This window comes from Lepisosteus oculatus, chromosome 16 (genome assembly GCF_040954835.1).
Source record: "Lepisosteus oculatus isolate fLepOcu1 chromosome 16, fLepOcu1.hap2, whole genome shotgun sequence".
Taxonomy (NCBI): Eukaryota; Metazoa; Chordata; class Actinopteri; order Semionotiformes; family Lepisosteidae; genus Lepisosteus; species Lepisosteus oculatus.
The window spans coordinates 13,770,681-13,785,232 of record NC_090711.1 but is presented as its reverse complement, the minus strand read 5'-3'; the positions used below and the strand labels follow the sequence as shown (position 1 = coordinate 13,785,232).

At 41.6% G+C, this 14,552-nt stretch overlaps 1 protein-coding gene across 2 annotated transcripts in view; it reads left to right on the top strand.

Moving 5' to 3' along the window:
• Positions 1 to 14,552, top strand: part of prex1 (phosphatidylinositol-3,4,5-trisphosphate-dependent Rac exchange factor 1) — a 145,463-nt gene that overhangs the window by 66,496 nt on the left and 64,415 nt on the right. For both annotated transcript variants that reach the window (XM_069179353.1, XM_069179352.1), the window contains exons 9-10: positions 2,488 to 2,637; positions 9,943 to 10,090. In XM_069179353.1, coding sequence (XP_069035454.1) covers positions 2,488 to 2,637; positions 9,943 to 10,090 — 298 coding nt within the window. The remainder of the gene's footprint in view (positions 1 to 2,487; positions 2,638 to 9,942; positions 10,091 to 14,552) is intronic.

Here is a 14,552-nt window from a genome sequence, read left to right as displayed (position 1 = left end):
CTGTAACTTGGGTTATGTATAAGTGTAGCTATCAATATTTAGACATAAAACCTTTATCGGTTTTTATATTGTAAAAATACTATATATATATTCGATATAAAAGTGGGTGCTTTACGTCATGGTGAAGGCCTGCACTTTTTCTGATTGTCTGATGCATTTTCACATCTTCCTGATCACCACAGCAGACAGAAGGTTTGTAGTAAAAAAGCTTTTCATTCATTCAAAGTATCATGTCCATCTCAAAATTAGTTTAATTTATTTTTTGCATCTGGAAAGAGCAAGAAAAATAATCTTTCATGGTCATGGCTTAGATGCTGTTACAGAGCTGGCCACTTCTCTGACTTATTTATATAATTATAATAGTACTGGTAAGCGACTATTGGGGTTGAACCTCAGAGGACTTTTGGCTAAACTAGTGTTCAAACACAGGCTTCCCCAGGGACAATTTGACTTTTTCACTGTAGTTCAGTTTTGGCTCTTGGATTCTTACATGTAGCTGAAATGCTACTGTATTCCTGCAGCGTAGTGCGCATATCCATTGTCAGTTGCCATGGATGCTGTGTGGCTTGCTTAGGGAGAATTCCATGGAAATTCGGGAAAAAAAAGAACCTTTGATTAGAGACAATAGCAACATAGTGCAGTGGTCACCTCTGCTTTTCAAGTGCTCATTAGTGTACTTTTGTTCCATTTGAATCTAGCAAGATAGAGACCTAAGTTGCTAAAGAGAAATTTAAAAAACATTGGCATGGGTTAGAAGATGATAAGTGTTGGCTGTAAAGCATATAGACGTATGCATTTCCTTTGTTTGATAGACTACAATATATGCCCATAGTCTGATAATATAAGATTAAGTGTTTGCAATGACAACAAGAAGGGAAAAAAATTACTTTTAAACAGTATTTTTAGACTAGGCTTCAAAGCATGCAACGTGTGACCATGATTGCCAGATTTTATTTTTGATGGTGTTGCAGAGCAGCAAAATGCTCTGTCACCCACAGACATGCAGTGGGAATACATGGTAAACCAGAATCACCTGAGCAAAGGGCTCACAGAGAAGAGCAAGCATTCATAGACTGATGCACATTGAATAGATACTGGAGAGCCAGGCCAAGTTGTATCTTCAGCTTAGGCAGAGGGATTTTGAAATTAGCTTCCCAGGAATCAAGTGTAAAGACTCCAGGACAGGACTTATATGATCACCACAAGAAAAAAACACTTTATAACTTGTGGATATTATGAAGTTCTGGGTAATATTATGAGTATTATGGATTTTAAGATGTTAATGGGGTGTTCCTCATCAACCGTCTCTTGTATTTTCCAGATTTATGGGGTAGTGTTCCCCATAAACAGAATCATCCCTTAGTACTGTTTGAAGTGACCCCAACACTGTTAATCACATGCAATTTTTATGTTGTTGTTTTTGCTTTAACGGTTTTTCTTCCACAATTAATATTATGGTAATTGTTTTGTTATTGTGCATCCAGCAACACTCTACAATTTGCATTAGATATACTGGATGTAAAGACTTTTATAATAACTATATAATATAAAAATATTCTAATCTTCTTCTGGAATGTGAATATTTTTTAAAATATAATTACAAGGTTGCAACTGTGTTGTTCGTAATAAAATAAGAGACTCTTAGGAAACACAGTGGGATTAGGTCAGCTGGTCGAAATATTACTTATTACTCATTTCTATATCGTCTCATATTAATTAAATTAAAACTGTCAGAGTCAAAGGAGAACCCCCCGACCCCTCTCATTGCCAAGTTATTTCAGACAAATGTGATTTATGGGAACCTTTGTGTCCCAAGGGAATTCTGAGCTTGAATTTATTTTATCGTCCTCCCATTACACATGCTCTTCAGAGTCTAATTATTCATGTGATTAAGTTCATCTCGCATTAACACTTGTGTTATATTTAAATATTATTCCCCTGAGGCTCTTCTGAATTTTCCAAATGAACACAATTCGTATTTCTGCACCGCGAGAAACTTCTTTTCAGACTTTGAATGAACACCAAATAACTCTTGTCTTGCTACTTCTTCAGAAAGGTTATTGACCGTGCAAGGCCAGTCGTAACAGGTCATGAACATATGGACGTAGGGCAGTGAATTAAGTAGAGGTGTATCCTATAAGCAGAGACTGGCTTCTGTCTACACTTTTAGATAAGACTGTTACAACTAAATGGAGTTCGTAAATCGCCTGGGATGAAGACAAGCCACAGTTATTCCCAGTCCAGGCTCAGGCTGATGGTTCTTAGTCCTATTCCTGTGTCTGCTGATATTTGTTCCAAATGGGCCCTTAGCCACTAGTGCCTGTAACTGATCTGCATGCACGTTTTCTGCTAGTCCTGGCAGAAAAGGACTGCTCCTACGTCTGGGCCCCATTTCCTCCGACCCTTCGCCACGCTGGAAATGAGCTGTTTGCTCGCAGAATTTCATTCCTTGCCTCTCGTTTGTTTTCGTGTTGTTTATTTTTGCAGCCGACTACCACAGCAATAACTACACGGTGACGAACGGCTGGAAAGTCCACAACACGGCGAAGAACAAGTGGTTCGTCTGCATGGCCAAGAACGCCGAGGAGAAACAGAAATGGCTGGATGCCATCCTGAAGGAGCGAGAGCAGAGAGAGAGTGAGTCGCAGAACCGAATGTTATCTGTTTTGGGTATGGGCTTTGTTTTATGTAGTTGGCCGACCACCTCCCAGTATCTGACTATCTCCAGTGCTCAGCAGATAACCAGAGCAGATGTTTGTGGACCAGGGAGCTAAGATCCTCTCAGTGCCATCCGAGGCTTGTCCAGGAGGAACGTGTGCCATTTGCAACAGGAGGTGGTGTTGTGACAGTAGAATTCATGGCCTTTCTTCAGCCTCCACTGCCTTTCCTCTCTTCCCAGGGTTAATGTTCACGCGCTTCTGGCTAGACATCTGCTGTCTAGCACAGCCTTCTTTCTTTGGGTGATTTTGGCAGCACAGGTCCTAATTAAAACAGGTTTTCTCTGGTGTGCGCCGCTAAAGACCCCTCTATAAACCGAGACTCCCGCCAACCAGCAAGGACCTGGCATCCAGCACTGGCAGTCTGCTTGTAAAAACCCCCTCAAACTAATATGTTAACTTGCCATGGATGAAACACAGGACTTCTGTAAGGGAGTGCAAGTCATTTTGCATCCGATAGAGAAGTCCTTTTTTAATTATCTTGTACCCAGCAGTGGGAATGGGGCACCTTAGTTTAATGGGGAGGCCTTTGGACCTACAATGACAGGTTGTGGGTTCGAGTCCCTGCTGCAGACACTGCTGTTGTAGCTTGAGTGAGGTTCATGACCCTAACTGCTCCAGTCTGCCCCGCTGTGGAAGTGTGGGGGCAATATTGTGTGTGTGTGGGGGGGATCTCTGCATCTCTTTGTGGGTGTCACATGCTCTTTAGTCCACTTACTCCTACGGAAACCAGGTTAGGATCTGGCCTGTCCTGGTACAGCAGATAGAGGTTAGGTCCAGACCAAAGTACCAAATATTGTATTATATAAATATACCCTCACAAATGCTGATTAAGAATAGAAGCCTTGAAACATTTTGACCCATTTGGAAAATTGAGTGACACCCTAAACTGCCTTTTAGGGAATTTGAACAAAGTTATTTTTAGATGGAGTTTGTTTTGTACTTGGGTCACGCAGGGTGTCTGGTCGAAGCCTGTTTCACAGCTGTAGGAAGTATCAATTGTTTTGCTCTTTAGCCACTCAAGGGTGGAGGAAGAACTGAGGACACTTATCAGAGGTCTCGATCTCTGACAGACCTTATTTCCTGAAAACAAATTGTTCACCCCAGTCTTGAAATATAGAAGCAATGGCAGGATGCCTGACAAACCACCACCTATCAAAAGATAACGAATGCTGAGCGTATTCTCTAAATTTCAACCGCAGTCATGGCCGCCAGTCATTTTTACCAGATTTCTAAATATCTGTTAATATTTCGCCACCTGACTTTGACCTCGTCTATTTTCAGTGCTCACAAAGCATAATAAAAAAATCATGGTAACACAGACATTGACCTGTTATAAATTACTGCAGTCCATTATTGATATATTGGTTGATATTCATGTACTTATCTATACATGTATGTACTGTTAACAGGCCAATGTTTTCTAGCCTTAGCCAGTTTTCCTAGCAGTGGAGCTCAGGAACTCAGGAACCAAAGTGGTTTCTTAAGGAATCCCAGCATGATAGCATCCAGTGTGTGCAATACATTTGGGGGACGATTCGGGTGGGGAAGATTAGACAGATTCCTGAATGTGCACTTACTGTTCAGAACAGGAATTCTGGTGTGCCTGTTCTGTTCTTTTCTGCATATTAATTATGAACAGAACAAGGCATGAGGACTTAATGAGCTCAGCGTTTCGCCATGAATTGCCACAGCTAGGCAGCTTCTGAGCCAGAAGAAGCAATATCTTCTGAAATGTGCTGCTTGTTTCATCACACACAGAACCCTATCCAAGCATTCTTTCCTGTCAGTAATAGAGTGCAAAGGGTCACTACAAAATAGCTGGCAGAGTTTAATGCTCTGAGCCATGGTATCAGCTCATTCATATGAGCCCTGAAAAACATATTCTCGGTCCTGTCTCAGAAATTCCAATTGCCTGTCTTCTCAAGCTTTGAGCAATCACCAGAGGCTCTCCAAAGCGTGTGTTGCACAACGCAAAGGCTACTGTGCAAGCAGGGAGATACAGGAGACTGAGGAAAGGAGTAACAAAGTTCAGCACCATGCCTGAAGCGTGTGATTTCTGGGAGCTTCAATACTGACCCCACACTCTGCACCTTCTATTTTCCTCAGCAATAAGACACTTCAGTAGCATTTTTTTTTTCTCAGAACTAGAGCAAGGCGATTTCCTAATCCACCTGGGTAAGGCAGATAGATTTAGATATTATTTTAAAAGCTGCCTTGTTTAAAGGTATGAAATCAGTTCTGGACTTTATCTCCACTTGACTCTTTTTGCTGTTTTCAAAGGAAGTGCTCAGGGCAAGATAAGAATCCCAGGAGTTATTCAAGACATATAACCCAGCACAATGGTCCAGTAGCTGTTGTAAACAAATGTCATAGGGGGTTGAAACTCACTATATTACATTGAAAATACACAGTCATTCTCTTGTAGGCCCCAGTTCTTAAACAGCAGGGACAATACATGGGATGGAAATTGCACATGTGAAGCGTTTATTTGCTTCGTTGTGACATTCCCTTGAAAGGTTCTCTAGGGTCGTCGGTGTTTCCAGTGTCTCAGAGCTGTGCATCTTAAAGAAAAGAGAATGGAGCTAAATATGCTGCTGTCAATCAAATTCCTTGACAATACTTTCTTTGTAAATGAAAGCAGTAAATGTCAAATACAGATTTGGAACTAATACGGGCAGCGAATGGAAGCTTCTTCACTATGAGAGGCTATAGTAGAACGGTAATACTAACTGCACCAGTACTATGGAGTAGTTGCGTTAGTATGTTGTAGGTGTTGTAGTTGATATATTAGTTATGGTAGAAGTAGTCACTGTATTTTCAAAAGTAGTAATCGTTATACGGGTGGTAGCTGCAGGAACACTACAGAACTAACTCAGTGCAGTTGGCCTTATATTTCCAAACAACAGATGCCATAGGAGTCATTTTCTTTTTAGTTAAGTCTACTTAAATCCTATGAGTGGAAACATCATTGATGGATTAATTCATCTGCATTTCTCTTACTCTTCCAGTATTTATGTTTTGTGGGACTTGGAAGATTTTTCTTTGTTTATCTGCATGATACCCATGTGTTGGCTGACTAAGTCACATCATATAAATGTGGTGACAACACAGAATTCTTGTTGCGGGGCAAATATTTAGACTTTTGGGGATGTTGGTGAAACATGCTTCACAATGGACAGAGCAGTGGCACTGTGGCTCAGGATCTGCACCTGTTGGCTGGAAGGTTGGCGGTTCAGATCCCGTGGTCGGCAGAGGAATCCTACTCCGTTGGGCCCCTGAGCAAGGCCCTCAACCCCAGCTGCTCCAGGGGCGCTGTACAATGGCTGATCCTGCGCTCTGACCCCAGGCTTCTTTCTGTGTCTGTGTCTCATGGAGAACAAGCTGGGGTATGCGAAAAGATGAATTCCTAATGCGAGAAATTGTATATGGCTATCTTATCTTACAATGTTGCCTCAACCAAAGTCTTTAATTAATACAGTACTGATATAATATTGAAACTTCTTTTTTTGAAACATCTCGATAAAACATCCCAAAAAACATATCCTAAAAGCAGGAACCCAGATGCCTGTTTGTACCCTGGCTGCAACATCCTGTTAGTGGATGGGCTACAGCCCTTTTCAAGGTTTGACCACTTGAACAAACAGCAAACATTCACGTCATTGTTGATCAATCAGTCAGTCCAGTAATTCAGTTTTAAGTCTCCCGGATCCCGTTTCCCACGTGCTGAAAAACAGCAACCCGGGAGCCGACTGGTGGAGTAATGCAATGATTGTGGGCCTCAAGCTTGTGTCATGTCACAGACCTGGGACTGTAAAAGGACTGATCAGGATTCCCCAAACGATGGCGCACAATTAACAGGCTGGGATTAGTCTCAAACCAACAGTCACCTTGAGGTCTCCTGGGGCTTGCAGGCACTCCTTCTCCGATTTGCTCTGAACCTCTGGTATGGGCCCGTGCTGCCTGTGATGGTTTAAAGGAGCAGTGTCTTAAAGGGGGGCTCCTACATACTTATGCTCCCCTGTGTGGGGTTACTGGGCTGACAAACTGATATGGGGAAGACATGCAGTTGACTATTTTAAATCTAGGAAGTCTAGCAGAATAATTGGATTTGCAAATTAAAAATAAGAATACAAATATATTGCACAACGTGGTTATCATAGATGATATTGTGGGGAAAAGCTATTATTGCACAGGCTCTTGTGGATGGACACACTAGGCTCCAGTGTATAAAAATCGGCTGCTTCGACAGAGGCCGTCAGAATCCAGCAGCTGGCTGGGCTGGGCTGGAACCTGATGAGCTCTCCAAGCAGCTGGGCTTGGCTGCAAGACCTCATTTGGAATCTCTTTTCTTCAAAGCCCCTCTTTGTTCCTTGTGCTCCAGCTGCTGTGTGCCATAATCCGGCCTGCCCTTTTATTATGAAGCAGTTCAGAACCCAGTCCACTCTGCTCGTAACAGTAACACTGCATATTTCCTCTTGGAATGCAAGAGAAAAACAATCCACTGAAATGTAGCTGCTCATTCCACTAGAGTACAGTCTGTACTTTGCAGAAGGGTGAGACAGGCATTTTCTCCTAAACAGAAAGGTTTTAAGATTTACGGTCCTCATGTGATCCAACTTCCTAAATTTATTATGAAGTGCATTAATTGCCAGATTTATAAAAATGGTAATACTCAGTGTTATATTTCTTTATTACATACTGTAGTTCAGAGATTGATTGCTTGATTTATTTTTTTAAGGTTAACTGGATTTATCTTATGACTGAAAATAGTTGCTGTTAATGTAGGTCAGACAATAAGGACTTTCTACTTTCTGAATTAGTAAATCAGCCATGTGCCCAGGAACCAGAACTGACTAGGTGTCCATGTTCTCTGTCATACACACAGATGTATGTAAAATCAAATCACTATTCCTGATAAATATTCACACAACAACAAAAACTTAGGTCATTGGACTGTGTAAATTGTGTACTGATTTGTAACACTTTGGATTAATTGCTCCTAATTACTCATGATTTGCAGTGCACTGAGCTCGTAGGAGCTTTTTACACACAAGACGGATGGAATTCTTACTTCGTAGGGCAGCCTTATTTTATTATTTTCCTGAAGAAAATGTCAGTTTTTCCAACCAGAACAAAAAAGTTTATTTCCCCGGGGCATAATTCTTTTCTTTGTTTAGATTGGCATCAGGCAGGATCACTGTGCTTTTATGCCAGGTTTGGAAGGAGTCATGTGAATCGGTATCAGCTCTGTGCAAGAAGCTAGATTGAAATCTTCCCTCTAATTTGTCTTTCTTTATTCTTTCTCATTGTGCACTGTGACTGCAGGGTTTCCAAAACACCAGTATGCGTGCCAGCTAACAATACTGTAAACACCTTTATAATGCAGTCTTTTTACCATATCTTTTTAAATGTGCTTTGCCAGTCCTTTCTTTCCTTGACCATGTTGAAATAGGCTGGTCTCATCTATGTTTTACTATCTGCTTTAGGCAACTCTTGGTTCATTAACAATTTTCATAAGTAGGCTGTGAAGCAAAGATTTTCAGGGATATCAGTGCTACCTACTGTATCCAGGAATGTAAGCCAAGGAGATAGCTATAAGTTGAAGGCATTTGTAAATATGAAATAGTGAGCAGAATTAAAGTTTTCCTTTCTTTGACCGGATTGAAAAAACATGTCTTTTTCCTCAGGTACCTGCAGGCAGAACACATCTGATGTATAATTTCAAAACAAAGCAGTTACATGAAATCTCAGATTTCAGATGCAAATTCCATCCTCTGCCAGTTACAGCGCAAGGTCAATGCTTACAAAGTGCACCAACCCTGAGAAGACAGACTGACTTTCGAAAGTGTGTCCACTAACCACATCCACCCCTGTGCAGATATCTTCTTAGAAGTCTTCTTTTAATGTAAAACTAAAACATACATCATTAATATACTATGATGTGATAACGGTAATTATCTACATGTATATGTTTGGTAGCATAGTGGCACAATGTCACCACACATCAGCTCTCAGTGGGGAGGAGAACAGAGTGATGAAGCCAATTCATAGATGGGGATTGTTAGGAGGCCAATGGGAAATTTGGCCAGGACACTGAGGTTACATCCCTATTATTTTTGATTGATTGATTTTTGATTATTATGATTTTAAATTATCACAGAGTGTCAGGATCTCTCACCCTGCACTCCAGGTGGGTCCTAATGCCCCAGTATAGTGACCGGGACACTATACTGTAAATTAGTGCCGTCATTCGGATGAGATGTAAAACCGAGGTCCTGACTCTCTGTGGTCATTAAAAATCCCAGGGTGTTTCTCGAAAAGAGTAGGGGTGTAACCCCCGCGTCCTGGCCAAATTTCCCATTGGCCCTTACCAATCATGGCCTCCTAATAATCCCCCTCTATGAATTGGCTACATTACTTTGTTCTCCTCCCCCCCCCTCCCCTCTCTGACGGCAGGCGGAGCAACGCGCCGGTTGGAGTATTCTCGGTCACAATGGCAACGTCAGCTCAAAGATTTGGTTCAAACCACCAAATGGAGACAGGCATGCCGACAAGTGGACCCTGCTGATGCGGGATCAACGCTAGTAAAGAGAGAGAGATTCAGAACCTCGGTTTCACAGCTCATCCAAATTATAGCACATTTTTTTTGATGGGTTAATTGACTTTTAGGATAATTATCCCTGGTGTGAGTGTGTGCATGTTTGTGTCTGTGTCTCTGCCCTGAGATAGACTGGTCCCGTCCAGGGTGTATCCTGCTTCCATTGTTTGCCAGGATAGGCTCTGGTTCCCCTCCGACCCCGAATTAGGAAAAGCTGTTAGAAAATGGATGTCTAGATAATTTTAAGCAATGTGTTTCCGGTGTTACATTACCAACAAGAAAATGAGCATGTTTTTGAAAATCTGTTGGGATAGAAATAATGCAATGGAGAAAAAATGTGTACTGCTGAAATGGGTTTAGTTTATCTCTCTGTTTCCTTGCTGCTTCTTTTGGCCTGTTAACTGCATTCTGAAAGTAAGTATCCAACCGGTAAAACAAGTTAATGAAGTCAATGTGTGGAAAGCAGTGCCATTGCACTCTTTATTCTTAAATGTTTTTGACTGAGTGGTAAATTATTACTACCGTTACACATTATTTGTGCAGGAAAAATGTATCTGCTGTTGCATTCAGAACCCCGGCACCTCAGATCTGCAGTGTGTGATGGTTGTGCTCTGCATTTTGCAGGCCTGAAGTTAGGCATGGAGCGCGATGCCTATGTCATGATCTCCGAGAAGGGGGAGAAGCTCTATCACATGTTGATGACCAAGAGCAAGCACATGATCAAGGACCGGCGCAGGAAACTCAGCATCGTCCCCAAGTGCTTCCTGGGAAAGTAAGTGGACGCGATACGTGAGTTCGGCTCTTGATTCCGATCCGTTGGCGTGCTTGCGCTGTGTGCGCAGGTGGGTCACGAGCTGGGTTCCCTTCCCCACCAGACAGGAACAGAAGGAATGGAAATCTGGGCGCTGGTGGCGTCTGCCCCCTGCCCAGATCCCTTGAGCAAGCATCCGACCTGGAGGGAAATATTTGCTAATTGGTTTTTGTTATCACTTTGCCAGTTTGGAGTGAATGTTTTCCCAATTGTGTATTTTTCTTGATTTCTTGACATTTCGTGAAATGGTGTAAACTACAGTTGTGGTTGTTTCAGATGAACACATCACCATTGAAATGCATTTAGATGCATGTCTCTGGTTTCCACCCCCTTGGCCAAATGGGTCTCCTGTTTGTACCAATGAATCCCCGATTAGGGGTCTGGTCCTCTGATGGAGGAGGGTGGAGGGTGCTGAGATGTGATCACTAGAGTGGAAGGCGAAAATGTATTAACACTGATGCAGCGTCACAGGGACTTTTATTACCCTTGAAGTTCTGTGATGAGCCCCATCTAGTCAAATGTCTCATTTTCACTGAGTCATTTGGTTTTGTGTTTTCCTCTTGTGAGTTCAAGCATTTTCACAGTGACCGGATTGGTGGAGCCTGGAGATCCCTTTCAGTTTAAAGTTAAGCGAAAAAGGATTTGACCTTTATCAAAGTTTTGCAATGACAGGAAGTGGTTTCACGCTGACTGCCAGTGCTCTCGCTTCTGGGTAGTGGGCTGGCACAAGGCAGTGCCCGGAGCTCACAAATTACCATCACAGAGCTGCCCAGAGCCGGTGGCACAGGTGGCAGGGTCTTTAATTCGCAGGGCAGGCGATCTGAGTCATCATATCTCCAGGAAGTGCCAGACCAATCGTTAGAGGATTTTTTAGAAAGATGCAAAGAAGTCTTTTTCTCCTTGGAAAACGTTACTTAGCTGGCCGAAGAAACGATATTAGTGTGAGGCACAATAAGAATCTTACAGTGAAGTGGAGAAATTTAAATCTATATACACGCCTGCTTAAAATAGCTAAATAATTCACTGAAGTAGCCTAATCCTGAGGGGAAACTGACATTTAGAAATATTTCCCTCTGCTGCCTTATTAAGTGGTCTACTCTGTAAGGATTGACTAATTATTAAAAATGAGGCTCTAATTGAGATAGCTCTTGCTGTAAGGAGATTGCAGTAGGATCATATAATATTTAGCCCCTAGGTATCCAGGTTTGTAAGTGTTGTCTTCTGTTAACCATTTCCTTACCTATGATGCTTGTGGTATCCTGACGCAGTTAAATCCACCGGCTATGAATGGTGTTCCCAAGGACCGTGCCAAGCATTGTCCCAGATCCGATCTTACTCGATGAGGCTTGATTAGGAAGACACTGGCCTCAAGCTGTTGGAGTGACATTTCTTTTTCTCCACTCTCACTGCAGTGGGTGAACAATGCTGAGTGTGTGTGAAGGGGTGCTAATGCCCTTTCCATTGTGCACCGGCTTCAGAACTGAACCGAAAAATTCCAGGCTGCAATTAAAACCTGTTTTTGGAGCGGAATGAGTAGGAGACCCAGAAAAGCCCCGTGCTGGGTGATGTGTAAAAGAGAACGATTCCTCAAGAAATGCACTCATTAGTCTTAATGGGCAGTTCATTAAGGATTCTATGAATGCCAGTAGTTTAGAAGGGCTTTCATATGTTTTCATAACACATAACAGAATTAATGTGCACTCTTTAAACCAAGTGAACTGAATTTATGACCGCATATAAAGTATCCCATAGCCTACAGGCAGAGTCCTGTAATGTAATTTCTGTGTTTTATGTAGAACAAATTGTCTTTCTGTTTCTTAATTTGAAAATACATTGTACTGCTTGGTGTTTTGTTTTTGGCTTCGGGCCATTTAATGCGCATTTGAGCTCTCTTGACCAGTTATGACCATTTGTATTCAAATATATATATATATTCCTAAAGATACCTTCTTGAAGAGAGTATTTTCTGTGTTAAGGATTCCCACCCGAAGGACTGATTAGACACAGGAGAGCAGTGTCATGTGTCCCCAGGGGGCTGGGAGAGTTTAGAGAGATGGAGTTTTACAACTCTTCTGACCAGGAGCTCTCTTCCTGTTAAAGCAATCTGATTAGTTTCCTCTCGGCTGGGCTAACAAGGTGAATGAATAAGAGTTACGTAACATCAATTTAAAGACACTGATTTCTAGCCAAGGGTAAGCTACCTAATTAGTTTTATTCCTATTCAGTGCTTTAACACACAAGAGTGCCTTATAGGTTCAGTAACAGATCTCTTTTGTTTTTGATTTGTTGTGCTGATTTGTGGCTTTACCACAGTAAAGCAATAGGATATTTTTTAAATGTTCCCATAGTTTTGGTGAAAATACGCTCTGAATTTACTGTGTTTTTCCATGGTTGTCCTATTCATGCTTTACCAGAATTTCTGGCTGTGCTACACATTATTGCACCTTCGATAAGGTGGTCTGCATTGGGCTAAACTGCATATGTACCACAACAAATTGGGAAAGTTTAATTGAAATAACCTAGTCTTGCTTTGATATGGGTCACTTTCATAAGTGTTAATTTGTCCTCTAAATGTGTTTGCAAAATCCTAGAGTTGATCTTTGTGTTTCTTGTCTCTGTTTTCCATTTTAAAGAAGGATCACACCATCCTACTGCTTACTGATTTTGTGTCCGTTTTCGATGTGGTTTTTGATAAACCTGTCTTGTGTTCATTGATTTAATGATTAAACTAAAACATCTGAATGGCATTTGAAGCTGCTTGCCATAGTTTAAAATCGTTGGACTAGTTTTACTGAGGTCGAGCTTGGATTTCCACAACTACAGCCAGTTTTAAAGTTTGAAAAGCAGGTGAATGTACCCCATTGTTGCACAAGAGTGTGTTTCCTTTACAGAGGGACAGTAAGTAATCAGGCTAAACTACATTGCATTTGAGCTCTGATTGCCAATTCCACTCCATTAAAGGGAAACTGAAGTCCCAATTTATCAGACCAGTTAATGAATCTCTGTTACAGAATTCATTGACTTTATAGAAGAAAATCACAAATGCCAAATTAAGCACATTATCGTGCACTTTGAGAAACTACTGTAAGTTGCATGTTGTCGCAAACTTGCATTTGAGTTCCCACGTATTGCAATGTGAAGCAGCCCTTCCTGCTCACTAGTCACTGTAGTGACTGTAATGTGATGTGCAAGTGAATAAGTATAGGTTGTGCAGCAGACATTTCACTGCATACATTTTCCAATGTGATCTGCGAGCTGACAAGTAGTATTTGTTAGCAAAACCGTCTCGAAATCAAGAGATGTATTCACATGCCTGCCTATAATGTAATAGGGCTGCTTCACTTCCACCAGAACTTTTGTTGCCTTGTTCTGAATTGCAGCTGGAAATGTAATCTATTTTGTGATGTAAATTGGAGGTTTTATAAGTTAATGAGTACATTTTACTTATTTCGCGGTTTGGAATGCACTCATCAATGCCTGTTCTTTCTAACCCCAAAATCTGAAAAAAAGCATTGCGATTTCCCTTCATATTTACAACAGCAGAAAAAAGTCTTTCACAGCAGATATTGGCAATTTGTACTTTTCTTTGGGCATTTCATAAGGTTGGAAGGTTCCTGTGCAATAGAAATGCAAATCCTTCATCTCCATGCAGATCTCTCTCAGGGACTATGTTTTGGATGTACAAGAAACACAGGCTTCTGAAAAGCAATTAGGCACAGAAAAGTTGGTACACAGCCATACCACCTCTGAGTCTGAAGCTTTGTTGGAAGTGAAATCTGGACTCGTTCGTTGCCTCCTTGTTCACGGTTCTGCTGAAAGGATGTTTCCTCTGCTTAGTGCTTGTCTGTCAAGTTTTTCAGCCATATTTCTGTCACATTCTCAAACAGGCTGTGAATGAGCAGCATTATATGGCTGCTTCGTGTACAGTATGATGTACAAGCAAAGAAAACCCCACACTCACCCACATGGGGTTGGAATTGGAATCCTTTCTTAGGATTTTCTTTTTGAACTTAAAAAAGCTGCATAAAAATGACACATTCATTTTATCTGGCTGCTGTGAAGAAGATGGGGACTGTTATCTTGTTCTGACCAGCTCATATCATACAAAGAACCTGAGGCTCGTGTGTTAACGTCAGTGTTGTTAGCTGTCGGTGAGTTTTCTTGTCTGCCTATGTACATCCTGGTAACTGTTTAAAAAGTGGGCAACTCTTCTAAGTAAGAGAAGTAGGAATGCGTCTTCCTTTTACAGCTGTGTTTATTACCAAGTCAGGAACTGGATGCACACAGATCCAGTGTTACCCCCGTGTTCAGCTTTGGTTAGCACGGGTCATTAATTCTGCTATAGAAGTAAGGCCCCAGTGGTTTGTTCTCATTGGCTTCTCATGTGTACATGATTAGCACTGAACTTCCTTTGCAAATGTTT